This window comes from Chelmon rostratus, chromosome 7 (assembly GCF_017976325.1).
Source record: "Chelmon rostratus isolate fCheRos1 chromosome 7, fCheRos1.pri, whole genome shotgun sequence".
Taxonomy (NCBI): domain Eukaryota; kingdom Metazoa; phylum Chordata; class Actinopteri; order Chaetodontiformes; family Chaetodontidae; genus Chelmon; species Chelmon rostratus.
In genome coordinates, this window is record NC_055664.1 from 10,031,536 (window position 1) to 10,059,493 (window position 27,958).

At 42.8% G+C, this 27,958-nt stretch overlaps 1 protein-coding gene across 1 annotated transcript; it reads right to left on the bottom strand.

Moving 5' to 3' along the window:
• Positions 1-1,714: 1,714 nt before the first annotated feature.
• On the bottom strand, positions 1,715-27,507 carry LOC121609110 (mitochondrial intermediate peptidase-like). Its single transcript, XM_041940658.1, has 19 exons — positions 27,093-27,507; positions 26,782-26,955; positions 25,944-26,032; positions 25,683-25,769; positions 25,450-25,513; positions 25,092-25,274; positions 24,558-24,714; positions 24,259-24,307; positions 23,603-23,663; positions 23,382-23,434; positions 21,248-21,401; positions 21,057-21,134; positions 20,349-20,556; positions 19,046-19,155; positions 18,713-18,787; positions 17,868-17,984; positions 13,656-13,777; positions 12,356-12,429; positions 1,715-2,310 (listed from the first exon to the last, which is right to left on the bottom strand). Exons 1-19 carry the CDS (start codon positions 27,237-27,239, stop codon positions 2,210-2,212), a joined length of 2,103 nt encoding a protein of 700 aa, XP_041796592.1. The 5' UTR covers positions 27,240-27,507; the 3' UTR covers positions 1,715-2,209.
• Between the last annotated feature and the right edge of the window lie 451 nt (positions 27,508-27,958).

Below are 27,958 nucleotides of genomic sequence, written 5' to 3' on the forward strand. Positions count from 1 at the left end.
AACATAACGTGACCACTGATCTAGCAGCTGGTGTTATGAAGCTTTTGTGTGTAAAAGGTAACAGTTGTAAAATTAGAGGCGTGAAGAAAAGTGTCAAAAGTGATTGTGTTGCACATTGAAGACAATCTTGATAATATGGAACAAGTTAAGACAAGGAATGTTTAAAGTGATAACTGTGTTGTAGATACTGTAAAATATTAAATAGGTCAATATTTTTGTAACATAGACATGACTGACAATATGTTTGCTTTTCTGCCCCCAGTTATAGTGTTGATGGTTGTGAATGGTCACTTCCACATATTTTTTTTTTGTAAATAAACCACTTGAACAAGTTTACGTACTTATATTCATTCAGTTCATTAAATTGAGCGATTTATGAATGCACTTCCATTGTGTGGGGACTCAAGTTTGGTTTTAGCTCCAAAAACGCTGAATCCTACACTGTCCGACTTTAGAGTTGAAACGATTACTCAATCAACAAATATGACTTTCCAACTGTTTTGATAGTTATTTAATCTCTCAGAGACACATAATGACAAAAGTCAGACAAAACGAGCATTTTGTTGCCGTCAAACTGTGAGTGGAATTTTTCAGTTTCTTACATTTTATGTACAGACATCGATTATTCTAAAAAAAATATTAAAGCTTCAATTAATAATGAAAATAATCGGTAGTTGCTGTCCTGCAGCTTCTTTGGTTAGACCCTCCTTGCCTTCTAAACACCTATGTCTCTCAAACAGAGGGGTGTTTTTGTTGTTTATAATAATAAAAAATAATAGGAACACTGAAAACAACACTGACTAGTACTCCTGCTTATTTTGACATGTAAAATTGATGAAGGGGCCCTTTAAGTATAATGGCTCCCTTCACAAACACTTTCTAAATCCAGCTGAAGTGCAGCCACAGTCTGTGCTGATACAAAGTTGCCTGAGGATCAGCTGGAAATAGATCACAAATATTAAAATAACACCTGAAATGACAGTACAGTCATGTTGGAGACCGTCAACTGCTGTGTTGCAGCCCCTGTGTGGTTCGAGCCACCCAGCTCGCTGTCTCTCTCTGATGGCGTGTTCACACCATCAATAACCATGCAAAGCTGCTCCTCGCCGCCTGCCTCGGGTCTCATATCTGAGCTGGGCAAGCAAGGACATTGTTACAGGGAGCAGCTGCTTGCATCTGTTCAAACGTACAGTCTGTGGAGCAGATTGTCTGTTCTGTTCGTCTGTGGAAACGTGGAAAAACTCCTTTAGAGACCAAACTACAAGAGGCTCTGCTTAAAGGTGATGTTTGAGCAGCTTTAACACAGTGTGCAGTAAAAAGTAACTTTCCATAATAATACAGCTGACATATAGCTCTACACCATGCTAAGACGTGACCACACTTCCAATTTCTGACTGAAAATTCATTGCACAAAGTGCTGAATTTCTCTCTGACCTCCTCCTTCCTCCCCTTCCTCCCCCTGACAGACAAAACAGATGGAGCGGTATTAATTTAAAGCCTAAACAATGATCACATGACAGGAAGAGCAGATTAAGTATTCTTCCTCACGCTGATTTGATCAGGAAAAAACAGAGTTTTGCTAGTGCGGGATATAAAAGGGATATTTAACGGGGTAAACTGGTGGTGGGATTAATGAATTTATGAGAATAAAAGCAATTTAAATGATGAAATACACAAAAATCTGAAGTTTATTTAAAACGTATTCACAGAAATTTATAGGGATTATCATTACAGAGTACAAGTTCAGTGCTGACAAAAGGTGAAAAAGCTCATGTACAAACTCAAAATGTTTTTATGATAACAGCACGTGCTGTGCTGTGGAGTCTGTTGAAATGCTATGCATGGTGACACGTGGGAGTCCAGAGCATTGGGAAGTGTTTGAATGGGACACTATACCATAATAATCTGCAGCAATGACTATTTAGACATAATCGGGAGTTTCCAGGTTTGGTAGCAACTCTATATTCTTTCCATATTACCTTATATTAACAGCAGAATTAGGCAAATATATCAAGTAAGTCAATGTGACTTTTAGAGAGACAGCAGTATATAAAATGCTAACAATTCATTTCCAGACAGAGTGAAGATGTTTGGTAAGAGTGAGGTGCACCCTGTCTGCATGTCTTTCACCTCTTAGCCCGGCATCACCAGTGCTCTCTTTACCTCCCAAAGGTTCGAGCCTGTTTTCCATGCCGCCATGGGGCATCTTTCAGCTTTCAGAGTCCATGATGAAGGTCTCAAAGTTGGGGTTGAGCTCAGACACCAGCGCGTCCACAAAGTCCTCAATGGTGGGCCGCCTCTGCAGCATCCCTGCCACACAAAAACAAAGCAGCAGCTTTCAGGGTTTGTGTCCAATGCACATCTGTCTCTGGGAATGAAAAAGCTCTGGCGGGGCACTGGGATAAACTGGTTTTCTATTTTCTATGCTATTTCCATCTCGCCTCATTCTGACAAGAAAAGAGCAGCCTTTTTTGGAACATTTAAGATGAAGCCACAGCGGTGGTTTTACAAAGCAGAGCAGTCCGAGGTTTAAAAAAAAAGTTAAGAAATCCTTTGACGTGAGAGCTATTTTTATCCTGAATTAAGCTAAAATCCAATTAAATTTATGGATACAGGCTGCCACTCCTGAGACTTTTGCTCTAATTCCAGTTTCCCTGCAATGTCATCATCAGGAGTATGATGTATTTTCAGGATTTTAATTTCACGTGTTTAGTGAGGGCAATGTTGCATTCTAATTAGTAAGAGCATAAGAACCACAACATCCATTAAACTTAGTTTATTTTATCCAATCATTAAGGACATTTGTTTTGCACCCTCACACATTCTCCTTATTGCAGAGAAACTCATGACATGACCCAACAGACTGCATGTAGTAAAACTCGGCCATGAAGTTCTCAACATCTTCCTCTCCTGCCTGTAAAAAAAAAAAAAAAAAGGTATCCTGGAATACACATTTAAAGTGCTCTAAATGGGATATCACACACTCTCTCTCTCACACACACACAATCTGTGGATATACCAGCCTGTGAGCAGTGCCCTAGAGCAAATATGAGTGTGCAGCCAGCGAGCAAGCCCTGGGAATGTCTGTCTGTGTTTTGAGAGCCTGTCTGCCAGCTCATGCGTGGAGGACTCCCTCGCTCACTTTACAATTCAGCTGCACGCCCGCTTTGAAGTCAGTTCATTTCCCCTTGTGTTGCTGCCAATGTAAATAGGCGCTCTCCCCCTCCCCCTCTTTCCTGCATCGGTCACCTCCAACGCACACACACTCAAACACGAGCATGTCTGCACAGGCACACATGAACCGAGACGCGAGCAGTTTCACACGTCGATCCTGAGCGCACAGACACGCCGCAAGACACGGACGGTCAAACACACGCGGACATGCCCGCACGCATGCGCGCACAGGGGGGCCTGTGTCGCTGCCATCCTGAAACTGGCTCAGCAGGTAGACGCTGAGTGCGGGTTTGGCCCGGCCTCCAGTGAATCGCCTTGCATGAGAGCACCAGAGAAGGGATTATCATCTCCTCTTACCCACCAGTTGCACCCTGCCCTTTGGCTACAAGATGATACCAACATACAGGGGTCCCCAACGCGCCACAACCGCAAGGCCCCTGCATCCCAGGGAACAAGGCAGCCACATGAAAGCCGTGATTTCCAACCATAAATGACAGGCCTAATTAAAGAGCTGCAGGATGTTGTTGCTGTGACCACCGTTGACGTCTGTGGCACTTGATGGCCCCTTTAAAGTGGGGACCAAAACGGTATGAGCAGCTCAAGATTCACTACAAGGTGTTAATCGAGAGGATATCGAGGCCAGCTTATCAAGTTGCACTTAAATCCATCTTCAGAGAGCTGGCATTGTAAGGAAATACAATTTACACAACAGCCACTGAAAAGTGCTTAAGTATTGAAATTTCAGTCCAAGATGACATCATGGTGTCAGTGGTGAAAGGGGACATGTTCAGCTAAATATAGGCACAGGACATCTCACGCTGTTCATTTTAATTCATTCCTGTCCATTTAATGACAGGGTTCATCAGAGTTTTTAAAATTCAAGCACCTTTCAAGCACTTTCAAAGTACCTAAACCAAACATTTCCAGAACCTCGAAGCCTTTATCACCCAATCTATCTCTGTTACTAGAAATAAAACTGTGGAAAATAAAGTTTATAGAATTTCTTTATACACACAGCTATCAATGTATGTTTCCACGTTATGTTACCAGCTATTCATATTAATTTTGATTGTAAGTTTTGATCATGATTATTTGATACTTTCTCATTTCAAAGCCGGGAGACAACAAACAGGGATCGTTCCAATTCAAATATGGCTGTGTAGATGAAAACACATGATGATGAAAGTCAAGCATATTTCCCTACATGAAAACATACCGGCTAAAATTAAAGTTCCCTCCAGACATGTTGTAGAAGATGTATATAAAATAATCTCCTTTGAATAATAATTTGTGTCTGACATGGATTGTGATGCTCGTAGGCCCGCCCCTTAAGATTGGATTGGAAAAAATACATTTTTGAGTGGAGGGGGAAGTTCAAGCAATAGACTAAGTGTCTACAGCCATACTAACGGCTCTGTACTGAGATGCTAACATCAGAACGCTAACAGAGATCCTTGAACAAAATCAGGGATTTCTCTGAGTTTGACCACTGTTGGAAATATTTGGGAAGACATAAGTACACAATGTAATGTTTTTAGATATTTAAATACAGACATGTTAAGTATTTTGTGTTTAAATATTCACCAGCATACTGTAATTTCACTATTATGGTCTACATTCTGATGCAGGATCCCTCCTCTGTTACTCTTCTTGGGGTTAATTCAGTTTTTTGCCCCGCTTTTTGTTTTTTCGTTCTTCCTTATTTGAGTGGACAGTTTAAGGTACAGACTGAACCAATATGTACAAATATGAGAGTGATAATGGGTTAAATAAATCAAATGGACTTGACTGACTAGTCGCTAACAGTAAAGTTGCGCACGATACAAAAAACAAGGAGCTGAAAGACGCTAAAGCGTTTCATGTAGCTGAGGGGAGCCATTGAGCCCGGTGATAACTCTCTGTGGGTTAGTGACCTCTTTCACATTACACATTTGACACATTGCTGATACAAAAACATTGATCAGTGCAGCCTTAAAAAAGCAGCGTGATCAGTGACCTCATGCTTAGGAAGGAAAACGTCTGGCTCGAGAGAACAATCACATGTCGATGAGACGCTTCGCTAATCCTTGCATGAATCTTTTCAGTTGCCAGAGGCAGTCACCTCCCCCGTCACTCCACCAGTGTAAGTGTAAGAAACAAGCGCACAGGTACACACATGTTCTGACATGACACTTGTTTACTTGGTTCAGATGGAGCTGTGGGCTCAGCTACCAATTTGAGCTCTCCATACTCTGTCTGCAGCATCACCGCCACTTTCTCTAATAGATGTAATTTCCTGACTGTGTATCCAGGAGGGGGGATCTGATGTCTGGTTGTTGATGTCTCGCCTGCCACAGGTTACTGTGTTAAACAAGCAAAGTTAACGTGACAAGAGCGATGAGAGAGGGGGAGGAGAAGGGGAGAGATGGAAAGGGTGAAGTCAGGTAAACAAAAGCGCCCTTCCCGGCTTCTCATCACCAGCAGCTCGGGGTGTCAGCACCTGGGTCCCACACGGCGGGCAACAGTAGATGAAGAGAGGCGCAACAATAAGCGGTGAAGAGTGAGTCTTTTCTCAGCCCAGATCCCTGAGAGAGTTTGAGAGGAATGCACAGATAAACTCAAAGTCATAACAACACCGCGCAGGAGTATCTGATCTGAGAGGCTGCTTTTATACGTGCGCACAAGGAGGTGGAGCCGAATCTGACAAAGCACAGCGGCAGAGTACAATCAGTGCACAATGAGACGGTAAGCACCAAAGATAAATAAAATGAATGCTTCTGAATGAACAGATAAAACCATGCAGGGTAAACTACAGAATGAATGTGTGTAGGAAGCCCTCCGACTGCTACAACCATAAAAACCAAGACAGTGGATTCATCTGGACTGTATTACACACATTTTTCATTCGTATTTAAAGGATCGGCTCACTCATTCCATGGACGAACACTTACACTCAGCGGTGTTCACCCATGGAAACAGTTTTATTTGTACAGGTTGAAAGATTTCCTCCTCCACCCAAACAAAGTGGAGCCGCAGCTACTTTGGCAAAAAGTAGCCACATTAGAACAACCGGACCACCGCAGCACAGATACAGCACGAGTCTCTCTGCGTGCCTGACAGCGTTACAGTGGGCACAAATATACGCTCAGCCTTGGCGACGCACAGAGGAAATCCAGAGCCAAACTAAACATAGGCTGCGCTTTGTGTTCATTGTTCGGAAAGCCTGAGGACAGAGGCTTTGCCATGTGAGTCATCTCGGATTTAAGAGTTTCCATTTCCATTCATAATGGCACTGACAGAGCCATTGAGGGACGAGGCTTCTACCTATTACAGCCGTCTCAGGGCCTGGAGCGTGAGCCAATTTGGCCAACGGAGTTTGTGTAAAACGGCAGACACGTAACGAACAAAGCATGTTTGAAATAACAGCGGCTCTTTTCTTAACGACAGATCGCTGATTACGAATGCACCTTTTAAGCCAAATCCTTTGCAGTTCCACACATATTGGCCACTGAACAGCCCCACTGGCAGCTGAGTATCTTTTCTGGAGGGCGCTTCGAGAGCACTTGTTGGGGAAGGAAAGTGCACGACTCATTCTCTGTGCCTGCCCAGTTTTTCCAGGCTGGTGTGGGTACGTTCAAATCACAGACCCTCCTCTTCAGCTCCACTTCGTCTTCTGGTCTGAAATAGTTATTTTCTCAATACAGATCAGAGAGAATTCTTTCCATTGAGGAATGGAAACTCACTTTATATTGACAGCGTATTTAAACACAGCTCTTGGCTTTTCCACTCCTACCGCTCCATCAAAAAATGACTTAACATGTAAATCCTCGTGATCACCCTCTGATCGCTGCAGAAAGCTGCAAGTGTGCATGGAAAAATCTGCCTCAATATTTTTCTCTGATTGCACTTACATACATTCACAGACAGAATACAATCTTTCAAATAAACAAGGCTTTATCTCTCACTGGAGAACATACACGGCTCGCACAGGATCATTTATTTTGTTAAAGGGTGGTGGGCGATGGGTATCAGGCAAATGAAGACCTTCGTGGCTGGCTAACAGCTCTGAGCCTGGCTAATGACAGCTCTGGGGACAAGGATTCAGTAGAAATGTTTCAGAGTTGCTGCCCAGCCTGCAGCTACTGCTGGCTGAACTTATCAAACATCTGAGCAGCCGCCTAAAAAGACTTTTTCTGTCACAGATAAAGAAATTGGGAGTAAACTGTCTGATGGCAGACATTCTTCTAAAGTCAGTTAAATACGACAGTATTTTCTGAATATGGGTCTAGCCTCCCTGAAAGTAAGTGTAGCAAGCACTTTTATTTTTACCTGTATTCTGCTTTTAGAGCACTAATCAGCACTGCCAGACAGTGTCTTTAACCACTGAAAGGCTTAGCTGAAACTGGTCGTTTTATAAGAGCTATTGATCCCAGTCCCATGGGCTTGGCTGTGTTCTGTTCTTTCATGATTTAATTGGCAGCTTTTATAGGCCAATTACACCCACTTGCAACTCGGAGCGCGCAGCAGTTTGCCACATTTTTGCATTTAAAACATGAACAAACTGCAGCTCACAGTATCTTGAGCCTCGACTTCACTGCCTCTGCGGCGTCATATTCCCAGTATGCACACGAAACAATGTTCATACACCGCTATCACTTCAGCTTTGACGCTCGCGCGTTTCATGGCACATTTCTGCCTGCTTCAGTAGCTGTTCAGCCGCGGCTCATAACCATTCGAAACATGTCGAGGTGTGAAAAGCAGTTGCCTCTGTCAAACCTGGAGGCGAACCTTCGGCTCGCTGCCTCTGTAATTACACCTTTGAAGTTCAGGAAGCTTCTTTTACAAACAGCACTTAAGACAGGTCCTGAATGCAAGCAGGACAAGGGTGATGACAAACATTGCACTGGGAAGCTCTTTGTTGTGTACGTGCCTTCACAAAAACTAAAAAAGAAGAAAACCTTTAATTTTGTTGAATATGATCCTCAAACCTCAGTAAAGCGACCTCTTAATGTAAGAAAAACTCCCCACCTAAACCAGCATGAAATGAATCTGCATCCAAGTGCAAAAATCAGAGTTATGCAACCTAATGTGCATCTAGACCTACTGGTATTTTAGAAATGTTTATGTAAACAGATGTTTAGCCACACAAGCAGTGTGTCACTTTAGTCCAGACTGAGCTATCTCAACAACTGTTTTGACATTCATGGCCGCCAGAGGATGAATCCCACTGACTCTGATGATCTGCTCGCTTTTCCTCCTGCGCCACCACAAGGTTCATACTTGGGGTTTGAAGTGAAATATACGGACAACTTTTTGGATAGATGGGACTTTGGTGAAGTTGTTCATGTCGCCCTAAGGATGAATTTTAATAACTTTGGTGACTTTCGCCTATAAAACTTGAATTCCTCTGATACTTTGGTTTATGGCCAAACACCTGCAAAGCCAAAAACATTCCCATCAATCTCAGCTCTACTTTGTGTTCAGCGCTAATTAGTAAATGCTTGCAAGCTAACAACATGATCACTAGCATGTTAACACTGTAAAGTTGAGCGAGTGAGCATGCATTTCTGTAACTGTCATATTTCTTTAAATTTCATTCATTTGGCTGGATTTCCATCACACAAAAGCTACAGCAAATTGCCATCTGTGTCTGCAGCGATGACAAGTATTTCTTCAAATCTTGCAGGACTTTTATTACTTTTTTCTTCACAGCGCAGCAGCCATCAAAGGGCAATCAGTAAATCAAGGATGAGACACTTCCCTCTGTACCTGGGCTGTATGGAGCACTAAAAAGATGATTTCTATCACAAATCATGCCTGTTTTTAAGTAAAGGCTATAAATTATATAGATTATTTAGCAGCATTACATCTGATTGGTTCAACCAATCATCTCTGTTCTAACTATACATCATTGTCACAAATGTGCTGAGAGACGGTGCAGACCACTGAGCTCTTGGGGTTTATTAGTGACTATGCACACAATCATAAGAACTACTCAGTCAGGCTGCCTCCGGACAAAGAACCATCAGGGTCCTGGGACTCAGCTACCGAACCCAAGTAGATCCATTTTCTGTGCTCGGTGGTCAGGGCTATGGGAACTGTCTGGGCCATGAAAGCCCTCTCTGTAGCAGGAGCCGAGCCTCAGCTCAGTCAGTCGATCGCCTTTCACTTCCCTCTTACTCTCACTTTTCCTCTGACTCGCTCACTCAGTCCTGATGCTGCTGCCCTGGATTTAATGCCCGGGTTTACATTTCAACGCTGTCTTTTCCTGGGAAACATCCAGTAGCAGGCAGGCAGCCACACAGATAAAGGCTGGCCTCTGATTAGCCTTGCTGGGCCTGCTCCGGTTCCCTGTGTGCCCTTGTGCCCCCTCTACCACCTCGCTGAAGGGGATAGCAGGGAAATGTTACACACCTCCATTTACAAGGGGTTTTGTTTGAAAGGATTATGTGTAATGGGTTGGATCTGGATCCTGTATCCTTCCTCTCGTCTTCTGGTCTCATCTGGCCTAAATACTGCTTTAGACATAAAAGGGCCCTTCTTATTCTCTTCAAAATCCTTTTCCATTCCCCAATAGGAATTCAAGATGATTGCTATGAACCTCTCAACCCCATAGCGAATAATGGTGAAAAGCTAAATGTTTCAGCACATGCGCTGATGCAGTTTTATAACTCTGACTGCGGCTTTCATGATGCTAAAGTAAATTATGAGGACATATGTAGCCATCAAAATGTGGAGATGTTTTACCTCAGTCTGAGCATTTCTCAAGACATGGAATACACTTTATGATAAGAAAAGAAAGACAGAAATAAAGAAAGAAGTTTGAAATAAAAATAAAAATAAATCAATTCATGAATGCAGGTAATGAAACTGCACTGAAAACTGTACCGGACCTTGCCAAAAATGTGAGACTGGAACTAAACATCCAGCCATTACAAGGCTCATTTCATTTGATCTGCATTCTCTGTTATAACACAAAATTATTTTGGTAAAGTATTACTCCATAGCACACATTTTTACAGGCTTGAGGCTTGAACAATGACTTATGGCTGGGAAAGACAGCCAGAGGGATCAATATGACCCCGATAGCTATCGTGCACACAGGGCCTTGGCCTATAATTAGAGTCGCATTCACTTCAAAGGGAGCCATAAAAGCAAATACTGTCAGTTCAACAACAGTTAATTGGTCAGTAGATTTAATAACCAGGATCTGATCTGCTGGTGGTTGTAATTTCAGAGGCTGGGTGCAGCCCTGGTTGGAGCTGTCAGAAGGACAATCCAAAGGAGCAGGGAGGAGGTGACCCTGAGGGAGAGATTTACAGTACACTCCCAAATGTCACCTGATATTACTACTCCCTCTCTCTGCCTCTCTCCTCTCACCTTCTCCTCTGCTGTCCTGTCCCAACATGCCACAGTGGCTGCTCCACGAAGGAGGAAGTCATGGAAGATGAAGAGAGGGCAGAGGGCAATGCGAGGAAGTAGTTTTCTATTTGCCACAGCTTCTGCTAAAAGGGCATAACCTGATTAACTACAGTTTGATGGTTACAAACTGAGAGAAAGACGCACCAGAATATAGCAAAACAAGATTAAGATCTTATAGCCATGCTAGCAGCTCTGTGAGGCTGGACTTAGGTACAGCGGTGTGTTGAGCTAAATGCTAACATCAGCATGTTAACCTTTGTTTCATCCTAATCCAACCGATAGTTGTTGAGATATTTCAGTCTGGACCAAAGTGCTGGACCAACCACCGATTGAGCCACGCCACAAGCATGGCTAAAAAATGTAGCTGATCTGAAGTGGTTACATGCCAGTGTGTGATTTCAGGCCTGCAGAGTCAGCAGGTTCTCGGTTTCAAACCCATAATCATCCATGTCTGTCTTTCCTGCCTCCTGTATTTTGTCTGTGCTTAAAAAAAAGCAGCATAATGTCATTCAGTAAACATGCTTTCAGAGCGGATCAAATAAATGACCTCAGAAAAGGGCTGGACTAGCATGAACGGCGGCCAGACGCAGCTGACTCGACAGTTTATACTATAGCAGCCTACTGACGGTGTCTCTGGGTTCACAAAGCTCATGTAAACAAAGATAAGAAACCTTGGCAGGTGTGGCAAACCGGTAAATATGTGTCATTGTGGGAGCTGATGCACAGGGCGGGCCAAACCACAACAGCAGCAGCAGCTGTGAACACCTGAAGGAAATACAACCTGACTAATGGACTCACAGCTGCTTCTGTCTGATGACAAACTCACATCAGGACTTAACGTCCAGGTGATCAGCTGATGCAACATGTTCCCGGTGAGGTTAAAGGACTGTAATGGCCCCCAAGAAATCCAGTCAATCTTACTTAATAGATAAACTACTAGTTGCTCCAAATTATTGCAATTGATTGATAATTGATTGGTCAACCCAAAAATAATGTATCTTATTTTCTGGTTTGACTGCTGTGTAATGAAAAGTCCCATCTTTCTCCCAACGATGACCAATAGTTATTTATGCTTGATGGTTTCCCATTTAAATTTTTGTTGACATGCTTGGTATGGAAATACCAACAAGCAGCTGAAGGCTCTGCAAAATAATAAGTGATAATGTTAAATTTTCCCCCTTTCTCGTGCTCTTACTTTGAATTGTGTAAGCTTCGCCACTATGCAATGGGAGAAAGGTGGTTTTCTGTTTCCATGTATTGCTTTTACTTATTTATTCATCTGTCCCTTTATTTATTATGTAATTATTAATGCTTCTTCCTGTGTATTCCTCTAGTCCTCTTTGCCACCAAAACAAACTCTGTTTTTTCAAGGATGTTTTTCTGCCTCAGAGAGAGGACACTGTGGGAAAAAAAACAAACTCAACACCAATATGTTCCAGTAATTATACACAACCAATTTCACTGGTGCTACTGGAAGCGAATGGACTGACACTTTAAATCCTAAACTGAAGAAAAGCAGGAGATGAACTCTGGAGAATCCTAAAGCTGTTAAAACAGTGAAATCGATGGTGGGACGGCTGCTGCCTGAAGGCTGCGGGGTCAAACGGTCAGCTGAGAGTCCACAAATAGTGGAGGGGGACCTGAGGCCTAAAAGTGCCAAACATTTAGAGATGAACTGGTGATAAAATTAAGTGCTTGGCTGACTTTTCTGGGTTAACGAGAAAAGATTCTTTAACCATTTGGGGATGGGGGGTTGGGGGGGTTGGATGTGGTAAATTACCTTCCACCATCAGCATGGGCTCCTTGGCCCCTCCATGGGCCAGCATCTCCCGACGGTAACGCTCACCCATGTCCCTGACGAAACGAAAGACAAACAGAGAAGACAAAGAGGTTCGGTTACAGACACCTGTACTCTTCCCCGTCAGCCCTCCAACACCGCCGCTGCCGCTCGGACCCCCAGGGCCAAGTCTCATAAGCTGCCCTGTTCACAACAGACAGGTGACAGGAACCAGAGATCTGACAACAGCAGGTGGAACTAAAACAAACTCAGCGGGAAAGAGAGAGAGGCGTAAAAACAGAGAGAAAGCAAAGGAAAAGAAAACAGAGAACAGAGAGGCAGACGGAAAACACTGCAGGGCTCGGGTCGTTTTTCAAAATAAAGCCTTTGTGCTCTGTCCAGGGGCAAACACTTGTGATAAGGGAGGGCCTGGTAATGTGGGTGCTGTGATTACAGCAGGCACCTGTCGCATCAGCATGAGCTTCATATCAACGTCATATTCAATGTCAGGCGGCAGAGACTTTAACAGTATCCAGGGAAGGAGGCCTGTCAGGGGGCATCTGTCTCGGCACTCCAAACATGAAACAGGTTCACGTCGCGCCTTTATATCATTTGTTTAACTCTCACCGTGAACACAAGGTTACAAGCGACTGAAAAGAGAGTCAAGACTGCGAGTTAATCAAAACATATCTCAAACCTCTGTGGAAGCTGAAGTACAGGAGCTGAACGAGTGATTAATAACTTTTCAGTGAAGCTCGTGACCCTGTGGTTTCTACTGTTGACACTGATTAAATTTGTCATGTCCATCACTGTGATGCCAATCAAATCCATTCAATTAAAGTAAAGTATTCAAATCAAATCCATACTGATTAATCTAAAAATCCTCATCAAAGCCGTCATCTGAACAGTAGAAGCATCAGGGTTTCACAAAGGTAAAGTAGATACATGCTGATAATGTGAGATTTTCTACAAGTAAGGTGCAGATTATCTTCCTTGCTTGCACTGCATATTAAACTACAACCTTGGATCGGTTTTTGGGGTGACGTGTCAGTTTTGCGGTGACAACCCCAAAGTAAAGACGTTTTTGTCTTTCCTTCGGGGTTGAACTGTCCCACCTTACTGTCCCTTCACTACCAAGTGTCACTCCACATGAATCTGTAGCTCCACTTGCTCTTTCATTGGACAGGAGTTCGGCACTTTCCCTGCCTGCACAATTTGATAGTTTGCTATTGAATCGTGGCCTCAATTTCATCGATTTAGAAAACACAGACAGAATCGTGACATAGAAACATGGCTGTCTCACCTGTTCAAAGGATCCTGAAGGAAGCACTGTTTCCACACCATGGAGGCCACGGCGCGGGACATGAGGTAGGAGTAGTACTTGGCTCCGTAGCCAATCAAGTGGCTGAATCTCAGCTGCCATGCCTATAGAGGAAATGTAAAAAATGAAGCCACAACATTATCACCATCACCTGAGGGAGAAGACAGGGCTTCTACTCCTACTTCACCAGACTGGATGAGACAGACAAACAGGGACGATGCCTGATTTCTGGCTCCTTAATAAAGAGGTTACACAAAGACATCATGCAATTATCTATTTCTATTAGATTAAAATGAAAAATGTTATGCATTTGTTGGATACAGTGCGTGTAGTGAGAGAAGCTGTTCCACGGCCGCGGCTAAATACGAGCCACCCGGCGTCAGTTTTAGTTGTGACACTGCAAATAAACTGAAGCTTGATTTAACTGATCGATATTAATTAAAAAAAAAAAAAAAACGTTTAAGCTGCTTCTGTTGTCTTTACTGATGTCATCATATTGATGGAATAAATACACCTCTGCTCCAAAAAACCTCTATGACAAAACATTGAACCACAACCTGCCAGCTCCTTCTTTAAAGGACAAAACATGGAAATTCCTAAATGGTAGAAAGCCCCCTTCTCCTCTCCTCTGTTCTCCCGGTAGTTGCCTCGGGGGGCCCCTCTCCATATCTATAAAGATGAGCTCTTTTATGATCTCTGCTAACGGGGACTCTGGGGAATTCAGCTGGCAAACACTCAAACATTCAGCCGTTTAGAGAAGACAGCAGCTGTCATAGCCAACAAAACCATAACAGACTGCAGACGCCTCTCTCTACCTCCACATTAAAAATAATAATAACTTTAAACAAGTTAATGATTTATACTCCAACTGAATCAAAGATTGTAGACAACTTCCTGTATGGACTGTGTTTGTACACAAATGCTTCAGCGCCACAGAGAGAGAGAGAGGAAATCCTGGTGCTTCTTACTGTTCATGTGGATTAAAGTGACTTCAGTCCATGCAGCCCAACACTAATCATTTTAATGAATATTTTAAAAAGCAGAATGCTGTTTCTAATCCTGTATTTAAATAGATATTGATTTTGTCCACTTGGTGGCAGCAGAAACAAGCTGTAAACACAACGTAGACGTATTATCACCTTATAATAAAGCTACGTAACTACTGCAGTAGCTATTGAGTGTTAACCACAAAATTCACTTTGCATTTATATATACAACCTTTATTTAGCCTCCAGGGGGACATATCTGGCTATGAAGCTGCTAAATGTTCCTTTACGTTCACCAGCTAGTCGCTAACTTTGTCTCCTGTTTGGTGCAGAGGAAAAAAATCAGCAGTGACGTGAGCAATGAGTGAACCAAAACAGTAAAGCTGTAGGCCGTAAAACCAAAACAGTGAGTTAAAAGATGCTAAAGACCTCTGCAGCGATAAGGGGAACAGCAGAGTCAGGTGATAATTCGCTGTGGGTTTGTCACTACAAAGCAGCCCCCTTTCACTTTACCCATAGTCATGTGATCTGTTGTTTACACAAAAATATTGACGATAGCAGCTTTAATCTGGTAAACCTCACTAAGATTGAGATCTCACTTTAAAGAAAGTACATACTTTTATACGGCACTGAATACTTTAAGAAATAATATCAGTGACAAAAAAATTGATTAGAAGTCTGTGTCTTCAGTTTGGATTATGCTGACAGGGTAATATTATAAAATCATAATTGTCTCTGCATCTACATTTGACTATAATGTGAAAGGTCAGAGGTAGACAGTATAGCGAGGAGTTCAAAACAGATCCTTTAAGTTATTCTGGTTTAGTTCTTATAAAATGTACTAGCCTTGTAATGTTTATAAAACCATTTAAAGTCCTTGTAATGAAAGGCTAACTAGCTAAATTCAGCTACTAAAGCAGTGAACAACTAATCTAAAAACAGCAGATACCTTCTAAAAAAAACTTTTAAAAACTGTTTATTACATGCACTTTCATGAGAAAAACCTTTAAAATTATGTTTGCTGGATGACAAAGTGTACTAAACTGGGAAACAGCTGTTCGAGAGCTCATCTCCAGCTTGATGGGAGGGAGCCCCGTGGTCTGATCCGGGTGGTCCAACAGCGTTAAAAATGCTTAAGCTCCAAAGTGTCGACTTGACGAGACTCTTCTGGGCTGCAGTGACTTTAATAAGAGTAAATAGCACTCCTGAGAGGAGCTCTGGCTCAGAACGGCCCAGGCAAGCTGTAGTTGACCGAGTTTGCTTTGTCAGCTGAACGCAGCAGTGATAAAGTGCCTTGGGTCGCGTCGGTTAGAAGTCTGTTTTAGCTGTTTGGAGTTAATTCATATTCATATGAAAAGAAAGATCAGAACACACTGACGAAAGATTGTCCTGATGCATAAGAACAAAATTAGTTGATATATTGAAAAAAAGTCAAAAGACAGCAGTTCTGTGCTTTTTTTGTTGCTTAATTTGAGTTTCAAACCTACGGGACAGCCAGCCTTTGATTTGAAGACTCTTTGATTCCACTGTATTTCTTCCTGTGGTTGATGGCTGCTGATATCCACGAAACAAATAAGCAGCTACTGAGGAGCAGTTTGATCTGCCGTCTTTGCTAAGATGCTTTCAAACGCTCGTCACAACGTGCCACGAATGTGATTTTCAGACTTCCAAGCTCCTCTTTGTCTCCAACCCCTCCGCCTCACATCAAATGATAAATATCGACTTCAGTTGAGAGAGTGCAAGTGGGTGACATGTCAGTGAGATATCCTTTTGATCCTTACATACAAAGGAGACAAAGTCAGCGCAGGCTTTTTACTCTGCTTCTCTTGTGAGATACTTTCTAAACTCAACTCGTGGTGTTTTGTTCGTGGTGCGAAGGTGCAACTTTTACAGGAGGATGTGGATTATCTGTGCTTCAGCGTGCATTAAAAACACTGCTCGGTGAAGAGGGGAGCGACCACATGGCCCCAAATCGTTCAGGCCAAGAATCGCAGATTCAAGAAATGTCAACACAGCGAGCAGAGCGTCTTGCTTTCTGCCATTTATTTCCAAATATTATCTTCGGCTCAAGAGCGAGCATGTGGTCTGTGTTACTCACAGCTGATCCTCTCACTCTGCGCTCAGCGGGAAATGATAGCCCTGCTCTATAAACTATACACATGTCAGTATCACCCTAATGTTTATAATCTGTGGCGCTCCGTAACCTATTAGCCACTCAAATGTTCACTTTACTGTGGAAACTTTTCCTGAGCCGTGTTTCCATGCGGGCGGACGACCAGAGGGGGACACAGAGGGCGATTTTAAAAGAGAAAACAAGTTTAAGTCTGTCATTGAAGGGTCTAAACAAATCTGTTTTCACTTCGCTCTGGTCCAGTGATGATCCAATTCAAGAAACTTAAGCGCTGCAATCATCCTCAGCTTCAGCAGAGTTCAAATGAGGAAAACGATCCTGCTGTGGTTAGCTGTGCACGCTGAAGCGAAAGTGTCTGTTAGAGCTCTCAGCGAGGTTTGAAACGTTGAAGGGGAACGACTGCGACAGTGGGAAACTATATAACATAAACCACAATCTCTGGAGAGGGAGCTACAAAGCAGGGCGGAGGAGTGGGAGGACTGCAGTAAGGAGCCACGCTGGCCGGGACACTGACGTTTTAGGAGAATATACAGCGGTTCTCTAATCTCTATTCCTGATGGCACCCCACATAATTATAGCCCAGAGTAAATGCTCTATGAAGGCCATTCCCAGCTAAATTATGACTGTGTTCTTGATTCCCTACTCCCTCCTGGCCTCATCCTCTCGCCCACATCTGCAAAAGCGGGGTAAAGAGAGAGCTTTTTTCATTAAAGGACCAGGAGGAAGAGTTTCAAATATTTCCCCCCAGGAGGGCTCATTCAAAGTATACCTCTGCTTTGTTATTTTAGCAGGGCTTCAAAAAAAAAAAAAAGGCTTTAATCCCTTAAATGCTGCTGTGCCTGGGTAAAAGATATAAAACCAAAGAGAAAGAGAGGGAGGCGGAAAAAGCTAAAGGTTTCCTCAGTCACGTTTGTGATCAACTGAGCAGTAACAACAGAACTTTCCCCTGATAGAAATTATCGTCGACCTCAAAGCCTGTAATCGATCCAAAGATACAATCTTAAAGGAAAGAGCTGCTCGAAAGAAACCAAGTCAAAGGCAGCGTGTTAAATGGCAGAAAGACAGCGGGGAACGTACCGTATTGGGCGTATAAGGCAAGCCGTAGAAGCTCTGCTGCATCTCCTTCAGGATGTCTGTGGTGGAGCGGTTCTGAGGTTTGCTGTGGTAGATCTGGTCCAGGACAGCATAGAAAATCTGCAAACATGCAAACTGAACGTTAAGAGGAAATGAACACGGTCTGGACATATAAGTGTACTGTGCTGGACAGGCAGAGCTCTCCACAGAAAGAAGAAGCATTTCTGTGTTTACCATCAACAACATATTTAAAGCACAAGCACTTAGATTATTCTTCTGGATTAGAGCTGCAATGATTAACTGATTAATTGCCAACTATTCTAATAATCGATTAATCGGCTTGAGTCATTTTTTAAGAAATAAAAAGTCACAATTCTAAAGAAACTTCTTAAAAGTGAACGTTTCCTGGTTCCTTCACTGACAGGACACTTAATATCTTCGGGTTGTGGAAAAAACAAGACATTTGAGGACGTCATCTGGGAGGCACTAATTGACGTTTTTCACCTTTTTCTGAAGTTTTTTAAAGACCAAAGAACTAATCGATTCATTGACAAAATAATCAACAGATTAATGGACAATGAAAATAATTGTTAGTTGCGGCCCTCTTCAAGATGTTTCTCATGGAGTCTTTCTCCTCTGATTTTAGTTTTAGTTTAGAAATATGTTATCGAACATATGAGCACAAAACCAGCAGCTTTGGACAAGGAAAGAAAAATAATTTGGGTTGATAATTTAACCCACAATATCTGATGAAATCGACATAATGAATGAAGGATTGTTCATCACAGTCAGTGAAACCTACGTTTGGATATAACTGAAAGTGGTGTGTGTGGTGTGTGAGGTTGTACCTGCAGCTGAGTGTCTGCAGCTCCGCACACCTTCTTCGACTCACAGAGACGGGCCACCATGCTCTCAGGCAGAGGCTGAGTACACGATGACACAGACAGGAGAAACCTTTTTTTTAACTTCTGAAGCACATCTGCTCTCTTTCATCATTACAGAATGGACTGAGAAGGTTGGCATGGTAACAGCTGATGTGACGCAACCTCAATTTACAACATCAGTGCTAAAAAGAAAAACGAAGGCTTTCATATGACTGAAATATCTCACTGCAACCACTGAGTAATGCTTTTTAGTGCAGCGTCTTAACATTGCTCTTTATCCTCATGGCTCGGGCGTACCTGTCCAGTCTCATAATGCCGTGCAAACTGACTGATGACTCTATAGTCAGTGGCGAAGTACTCCATGAGGATGGACGGGACTTCAGCAAAGTCAGTCGCACATCTGGTTCCTAGAGGGGAGATGTCAGAGCTTAGATATAAAACCAAAAAATGTAAACACAGGATGGTGTGGCCTTCTTCATTCTTCCTGTGCGGGTCAATGCACACAAACTGCAGACACTCAAGAACTGAAAATGAGATTTGTGGTGCACTGAAGAAATCAGGTATTGATTTCACCCAAATAAAAAGAAAAAAAAGCACCGGGATCGTCCATTGACCCGACACACAACTCCAATGAGCTCATTACTTTAGGCTGCAAATACACGCTGTCACTTTGACCATCCACACATGTTTAAATGTAATATCATGTGCAACATCTGATGTGAAAAGTGAATAATATAAGGGTTACTGGTAATGCAACTGTCGTGAGCTTCAGCACGTCTGAACGGGTGTCGACTGTAGAAACAGCCTCAAGTTGAGTCGATGGATACTGTTGTTAATGTAAAACAAATACTATGGAGATCTTGAATTACCTGGGAAGATCAATCAACTTTATATGACAAGTGAAACAGCATCAAATGGCAGCTTTGGCAAGCTCTCCTCTCACACTTAATTGGATTCCCCCTTCGCCATACTGTAATGAATGACCTACAGCTCTGTATCAATGAACATGGGCCACATGACAGCCTCCTGGTGGCTGGCTGCAGTGTGGCTCATAAACCCCGCCCTCTCCACATCAGAGGAGGAGACATGTTAAAGTTGAATAAATATTTACCAAAGATGGTGTCTGTCATTAACTAGTTCTCACCACACTGATGTATGTTCAAGTGTTCGCTCTTCTGATAAGTTTGGTTTTAATTAGTTATTTGATACTATAAAAAGGGGGTGTGGCATTATGATTGACAGCTAATCATAATCATGACTGAATTGGGCGGGTGTATGGCTCCAAATGACGTCACCAGCGCAGGATGACAGTGAACCGGATATTTCAGGATATTTTGACTTCATTTTTGTACAGTGGGAGAAAGTGGAGACGTGTCATCCATCGTTATAGACTCTGTTTCTAACAACAGAACCCTAGCTTGTGACATTTATGAACTGCATAGCCGATAAAACCCATAAAATGTCAAACCTCGATCACCTCACACCACATTTATGCACTGTTTTTGCTCTGCTGGAGCTACTGAATGATACATGTGTGCAGTCCTGCCTCAACTGTGTCTGGCTTTTTGGTTATTTGTCATTTTAAAGTAAATCTGCTCACCTGTCACATGCTGGTAGCGCGTGCGTCCCAGCATGGAGTGCATGGCGTGTCCCATTTCATGGAAGAGGTTCTCCATCATGCCCGGGGTGAGCAGGGTGGGGGCGCTCTTGGTGGGGTGGGGCAGACTCAGCATCAGCACCACAACCGGAAGCTGGTACTGACCAGTTTCCTGGCACCGGCGGCCGCCACGGATGGTGAAGTGACAGTCCTGTGAGGACAAGGAGGAGGAGGAGAAGGAGAGACCAGAGGTGAGCAGGGAAGGCGACGTTGATGAAGAAGTTATGTAGATGAAGATGCTTATTTTGTCACTGATTTAATTAGCGGATGTCACCTCTCATCTCTTTCCTGCGGTCTAATGATCATTACTTAGTGTTATCAACTGATCGGCAGTGAGGGTTAGAGAAACTGAAGGTTAAAGAACAAGTACAAAGTTTTAAACAGAATTTCTTTTTAAATTCTCATTTTCATGATTTAATCAATTTTATTTATTGATGTATTCAGTTATTTATTTATTTCTGATTTGTCTGTTCTCATTACTTTTTATTCGGTGATGACAATAAAGAATATCTGATCTGAAAACTAAACAGAGGAAAGAAAACAGATGAGTAACATAAAAAGTTCCTCTTAAAATACAGAGAGACCCATTTTTCAGAGGAGAAACCAACATGAACATGTAGAAATTGTGCAGACGAGTGTGTGTATGCACACCTGATGAGGTTTGTCTTGCCGGTGGAAAAAGTCACAGTAGATATATCCCAACAGTCCCTCTGTCTCATGTACCACAGCCTGGAAACACACACACAGACATAAAGACACATTAAAACACACACACACAGTATTTCAAAACTTTTAAACACAGATTGTTGATACCACGTGGTGGAAAACTGTCTTTGGTTTACCAGTTTGCGGACATCCTCGCTCCAGACCTCTCCAGCGCCCGGGTGTTCGGACATGAGGGACACACCGTACAGCTGAGTGAAGAGGTTGTTCAAGCCCTCCATACAGGCGCCCAGAGACAGGTACGGACTGTACAGACTGGGCTCTATGTTGTACCTGCCATGAGCAAAACATAAACCAGAACAGAGGAGTGAATCACTTGTCCCGCAGAGGAAGTTGTCCAATCTCCACCATAATTATTGTAATAAAAAAACCTTGATAATTCAAGATTTACCCTTTGTCTGGAAGTGGGGTCAAACTATTTAAAACACAACCAGATAGAGACTAAATGTCCCGAAAGACTCTTCTGATTGCAGACCAAATGCAAACACAGCCAATTCTGAGGCCTCACAATGACCACCCTATTTAAATTGAGCACATTATTTCTATAAATGTTGTGTTGCAGGTTAGTGAGCGGTCTGGCTAAAAATCCCTGGACCATTATCAAGTTGTAGGACAAAGCCACCAGACTGCCAAGGCTCAGGGCTCGGGGGGGGGCTGTTCCTGTCCTGGGGCCACCCAGGCTGCTGTGAGGCACTTCAGATAAAGCCCACCAAACCAAAACACTTGTTTAGCCTGAACACCAAATCTAGTGTATTATCAGTGACGAATAACAGACTGCTGCTGAGCACAGCTCACACACACGCACACGTACGCACACGCACACACACACACACATTTTTAGCCCATTTCAATATGGTTTGAAGACTTTCCAGTTCAAACAGTTACTGATTGAAAGGCAGAGATAGAGACAAAATGATTGAGTGAGTGATTGAGAGAAAACCACGACAAAGTGACGAGTGTTTGTAACAGAGATTGACAGCTTTAGGGTCTACATGGCTGTATGTGTGTGTGTGTGTGTGCATAAACTTGTGTGGCAGGTAACAGAAGCAGCTCTGGGGAAACAGCTTTTTAATGCAATCAGACTGCACCCTAAATTTCTTGGAGCATCTCCTGCCAGAGCCCAAAACCACAAACGGCAGCAGGAGAGAGACGACAAGCTAACAGATCCACTCCTCCTCCTCTGGAGCTCTGGGAACAGTGAGCGGCACATGGTAACACACACACACATACACACACACACACACAGCTTGGTGGCTGCTTAAATCTAAAGGACACATGAGGGATCTATAATGTCAGCCATAAAGATTTACTTAAAACCTATCTGGAAGGTTTGGCGCGTCATGTTATTAGTCTCTGGCGAGCACTGGGAAGGAAAAGTGCAGTTCATTAAGAACAGACATCTGTAAAAAGCTGGAGATGCTCAGTGGGACTAATAATAACAGCTGAAGCTAGAATGTGGCAGCTTGGATTTTGCAGATGGAGTTGCTGAAGGACAAAGATGATCCCTGTTTAAATGGGTTTCAGTGACGTGGCGTCGGGGTTGAGGTCAGCCGGGGACCTCTGTTGCATGTTGTTCCCCATCTCTCTCTTCCCTCATTTCCTTTTTTCTCTCTACTCCATCTTTCTAATAAAGGCATCAAATGTTTCAGTAACACCATCAAACAGCTCTAAACTAAACAGCTGTAACTTGCCATGTAAACATTACATGAAAAAAAAAAGTGTGAAAAACACCCATCACAATTTTCCAGATGTCTTCAAGTTATAAAAACAGAGAAAAGCGGCATCAGCTCTCATTTGAAAGAGCAAATGTTCGACATTCTTTCCAACGTAAACATCCTAAACGGTTAATCAGACTGTTCAGCGCCGTCGTCAGTCAGCGTAAATGTGATTATTCAAACTGGGTGAACTTAAAAGCTCCCTCAGACAAACCGTTTCATCCGTGCTGCTTGGGTTGTGCTATCAACAAAAAAAAAACCCAACAGGCTAAAGCAGGAGAGGTCGATTATACCAGATCCTTTTGTCCTGAATCAGAAAAGGAGTTAGAGAGAACACTTAGACAACTCCCATGCTTCTCCCTTAACACCTTTTGTAACACCTGACACCTGAGGATGAGCTGGGACCCAACAACAACTTACACCTTGGTGGAATATGACATTACAAACATCTAAAACCACCACAAAGATACTGATCACGATTACTTTATCAAATGACAGCAGGCTGAAAAATATGTTTCATTAGATAGCAGCGACTCACCTTTCAGCACGTAAGACACCACTGAGGAACGGGTGATCCCACGGCATGAGCTCCTGTGAAATCACACCGGGGGGATTTTAATCACATCAAACAAAGTGCACGAAAACAGACACAAGCTTTAAGCAGTTGGTACTGACTACATTCTGATTGAGGGAAATGTGCAAATGTGGATCAGGATACGCTGTAACGCTGTGCAGCCGAGGACAATATAAGTAACTCACAGAGTTACGAGGGTTGAGTTTTTTCTTCATGTCTCCCATCATCTTAAAGTCTTTGGCTGTTCTGTGAGACAAAAAGACAAAAAAACATCTTAGGAACTAATTGACTTCAGGCATTAATTCCATTCTTTACCAAACCCATCTCTACTCGGGGTCAAGGGGAGGGGGCAGAGCATATCCCAGCATGCATGTGGCTGAAAGCAGGAAAATACCCTGGACAGGCTGCCGTGCTCACATCCATACTTGTAGGTATTTTAGAGTCTTGGGTCCACCTGACTTGCATAATTTAGGGCTGTTTGAGGAATTTTGAGCTCACTGAGTGCATGTGCATTAAAACAGGAGATAAATGCAAACAACACAAACAGCTTGTGGCCTTGAATCAACAACGGAAACATGACAAGAACTAATCAAATTGTCTGTAAAAGGAAATAAGTCTGTGGGTCACAGGGAATATTGTGCAACACGCTGTGTCACATGGCCCATCGACTCATGTTTAACCATAACGGGAAGCACTGATTTAATCTTTAACGACACACTGGTCCTTAGACAAGATATAACAAAAATCAGGTCATGATACAACCACGTGGATTGCCAAACAGAATATTGGATGTGTACATATTTTCCCATGCTGGACAAAAACTTTTAAGAGTAGACTGTACCTGTCTGACAGCTTGTCTGTTAACAACTGAAGAAAGCTCATCACCGTCTCTGCAAGGGGCAAGAAAAATTAGGTTGCAGCATGTAAAACTACCTGAGACCAGCTGCCAAATGTGCAGACAAAGCAAACGTCTTCAGCTTCAGGAAATGAGAATGACCTGGTCTCTAGTTTAAAATTATTACCAGTTATTGTAAAGCAAACACTGAAATTAATCTTTCCACGCTCTCTCCATCAAACCATTTGGCTACAGCACCGACTAACGATAACCTTGCAGATACTGAAGCAAAGAGACATATTAACCCGGCGTCTTGGCCATCGTCCCCTTCAGGGCTCTGTGTCCGTACGACTCGTAGCCCACCAGTTTGGCCAGTTTGTATCTGCATTTCAGCAGCTCTTCCAGACACTCCATCAGATCTGCATTTGGATAGAGGTAAATCCTGTAGGCAATTTCTCGCACCTACGAGTGGAGGAGAGGACAGATACAACATGACATTTAAAAAGAGGCAAAGCAGCAAAGGGGCAGAACAAGAAATCTGCTTATTAAATTAGCATTAAAACTAAAGTTAGTATTTTTTAGAGTGTATTTGAACTGATTTTATAGCAACTCGCTGCTCAGCACTGCCAAAAGGAGGCTGAAGCCAACAAGAATGCTCTCAAAAACCCTTTTGAAGCATTCTGAAAGAGGTCTGTTAGCTAATCAGGACAGACTGGGCTACTATCATTTTCAGCCTGCTCTGACATCCCAGCCCTATGAGCTGTTAACATGGGAAAGGCGCCACCTGCTGAGCAAGAGGGTGAAATGCTGCTGTGACTCAGACCAAATAAAGCACATACCAAGTCATCTGGGGAATCTGCATGTAATCCCCCGACTTGGATGAAGCTTCCTTCACTTGCAAATTGCAGGTGCAGATGCTCGGGAATGGCAGACCTCGCGATTCTGTTGGGCAGGTGAGAGCTGACCAGAAACTCGTTGTTTAGATCCAACAGCTTCACGTGAAGTGCGACTGCCTCCTTCCTCTGCAGAGAGAATGGCAGCAAGTGCAGTAAATACTTTACACTGTACAGGAGAGGGGCATATCAAAACATGCGCTATTGATGTTGTCTTTATTTATTATTGATATCTTCTCTGTTCGTGTTCATGTTTCACAGACGACTGTGAAGCTGGAGCGACCATACATCACGACCATCTCACCAGTTTGTCATCCAGATGAATTCCGCTGATTTCAAAGTCGAACATGAACAACTCTGCCACTCGTCTGGAAAGGCAGAAATACGTCACCATCATTGGACAAGATTTTGTCATTGGTTATTGATATAATTGCGGAGAGAGATAAACAATAAATCCTACAACCACACAGCCGTCTCAACAGCTACTTTAGACACCTACAATACAGCGTATGCTAAATAAGATGACAGTAAAATTACCGTGTATCAGGGTCCAGCTGAGCCACAAAGTCCGGGTTGTTCAGCAGTTTCTTTAGGCTTTGGCATAACTCAACATTCGTGTTCAGCCTGAAACATACAAACAGCAAACCTTAACATCTATCTCATCTATGCTACTCAATGTCCGTCTCACCTGAAGCATGCAGGAGCAGGACTTTTAACTACCAGAAATATAATGCAACATGTTTTTGTTTTTAATCATGTGTGTTTGTTAAGGGGAGATCAATATGTATTTCCTCTTACTTCTCCACAACTGTGCCAATCTCTACGCAGGCCTTCTCTGCAGCTTCCCTAAACTCTGGATCTGGATGTGCTACTTTTACAAAGTCTGCCTGTGGTTGGGAGAAAGATCACAGTTTACTTACAACCCTACAAAGAGCACAAGAAGCAGGCAATGCTCGGAGGCGTCAGCACAGGTTCAGATACAACAATGTGAAGTGCCTTGCTCAGAAATCCAGTAACCTAACTGATCTAACAGACACAGAAAACAAACTAAATTTTGGAGAGCAGCTTTGTGTTCACCATCTCAGTCTGGTGAAGGACCATGACCATCGCCCGGTTTGTTAGAAGAACTGGGACAACTGTTGGTAACCAGCAAAAATCATTAGATGTGATCTGCTGAACTCTGACTTTGAGTTAATGTGTTTGCTACAGAACACGTCTGGTGAACAAAAAGATATATAAGGAATCTGTTGCATGATAATCAATATAATGGGCTGAACACACTAAAACAGCCCCTTGGCAGGAGATTTCAGTAATTTTTTGTGTATATTACTGATGATTTGTTATGTGTGTTGTGTTTGGTATTTTGTATTCTGTTTACTGCATGTATTGTCATCATAGGTAACATGAACACTAATTTCATGCCCTGGTGGGAAAACAAAGTTTGTTCTATTCTCTTTTGTTCTGTTCAAACACTGGTACACTGCTCTCATAATGAGGCTGAAATGGCTACCTGGTAACTACTGCTGCATAACATGAATACTTGCAGCTCTGAGTGTACGGCATCTATCAAATGATGGCAGCCTAATGAAATCAGTTACAATGCAAAGCTTTAGCACATTTTGGGCGTTGAACTCACCAGATCAGCCACTTTACACAAACCATCTGAGAGCTGGTCGAAAGACTCGACTGTCTCCACCCCTGGAGGACACGAACAGGCCTTTTCCACCAGGCGCTCTGTGTTCTTCAGAGCTGCCTTTGTGGCCACTTGGAAGCCTGCAGGACAGCTGAGCTCTGGTACTCCAAACAAACCCTGTAACACACACACACACACACACAGGGAGTGTCATGACATATTTATCAAGATTTTGTGCAATTTCTATTTACATTATGTCATTGAGCAGTGATGCAGCAGTGTTATAACAGAACACACTGAAAGCAAATACAAACCCCGTTTTTCTCGAATAGGTTCATCCTCCTCTGAGCTTTGGCATTGAACGCAGCTCCAACAGGAGACCATGTTGTGACATTTCTCCGAACATGAGTCCACAAGCTTCTGTGCTTCACAAAGTAAAGCAACCTTTTACACGCAGACATTTTGACTGAAATCTGCTGTATGTCCTGTTGGTGCCTACTGAAGCTTGTAGTGTTGACAGTGGCTGACAGAGGACATGCTAAACTTTAGCTTCAGTGTTAGCCTGTTCGTAAAAGCCAGCGATGGAAATAACGTTAATATATTCTAAACCTTTTTTCTCCAGGAAAGGTAAAGGCTAACTGTTGTTTTTTCACATGTGTTAAGCAGCGTACCTGTCAATACAATACACACAACTGCTCACATGTTAGCTCACTGGCTACCTATCAAAGCCAACGTACAGGACTGCAGCTGGTGGTATTTTCGTGGAAAAAAATAAACACTACATATATATAAATACGTATTGAAGGAAGCCATTTTTATCGTAAATAAATGGTTGTGTCACTTTCAACATTACACGTAATAATGCTGAATTTTCCTAATGTTGCTGTATAACAATTATTAAAAACTGTAAAAATAAAACCAGTCGAAAGTGCGATAAGATACCGAAAAGCAACAGCGCGATGTCGTCATATACACACGACGGAAGTTGCTTGTTTTCCAAGCCCTTCATAATAAAAGCACTCCAATGTCCACATACGAATACATGGAATCTCCTCTTTATCTTAATATCTATATGCAGTGAGAGAAGGATATTTACAAATAGGTCAGCAACATATTCTGATAACGACAGAGCAAATATTCCCAAGGTATCGTAAATAAAGGCAACTGTAATCTGTTTTAG

What these genes read in the sequence shown, in the direction of transcription:
- LOC121609110 (XM_041940658.1), bottom strand. Translation starts at nt 27,239, where the DNA reads ATGTCTGCGTGTAAAAGGTTGCTTTACTTTGTGAAGCACAGAAGCTTG. An exon ending in ACAGACAAGCTGTCAGACAG is followed by an intron (nt 23,664 to 24,258) that starts GTACAGTCTACT and finishes TTTGTCTCACAG; the next exon opens with AACAGCCAAAGACTTTAAGA. An exon ending in GCCCATGCTGATGGTGGAAG is followed by an intron (nt 2,311 to 12,355) that starts GTAATTTACCAC and finishes TTTGTGTGGCAG; the next exon opens with GGATGCTGCAGAGGCGGCCC.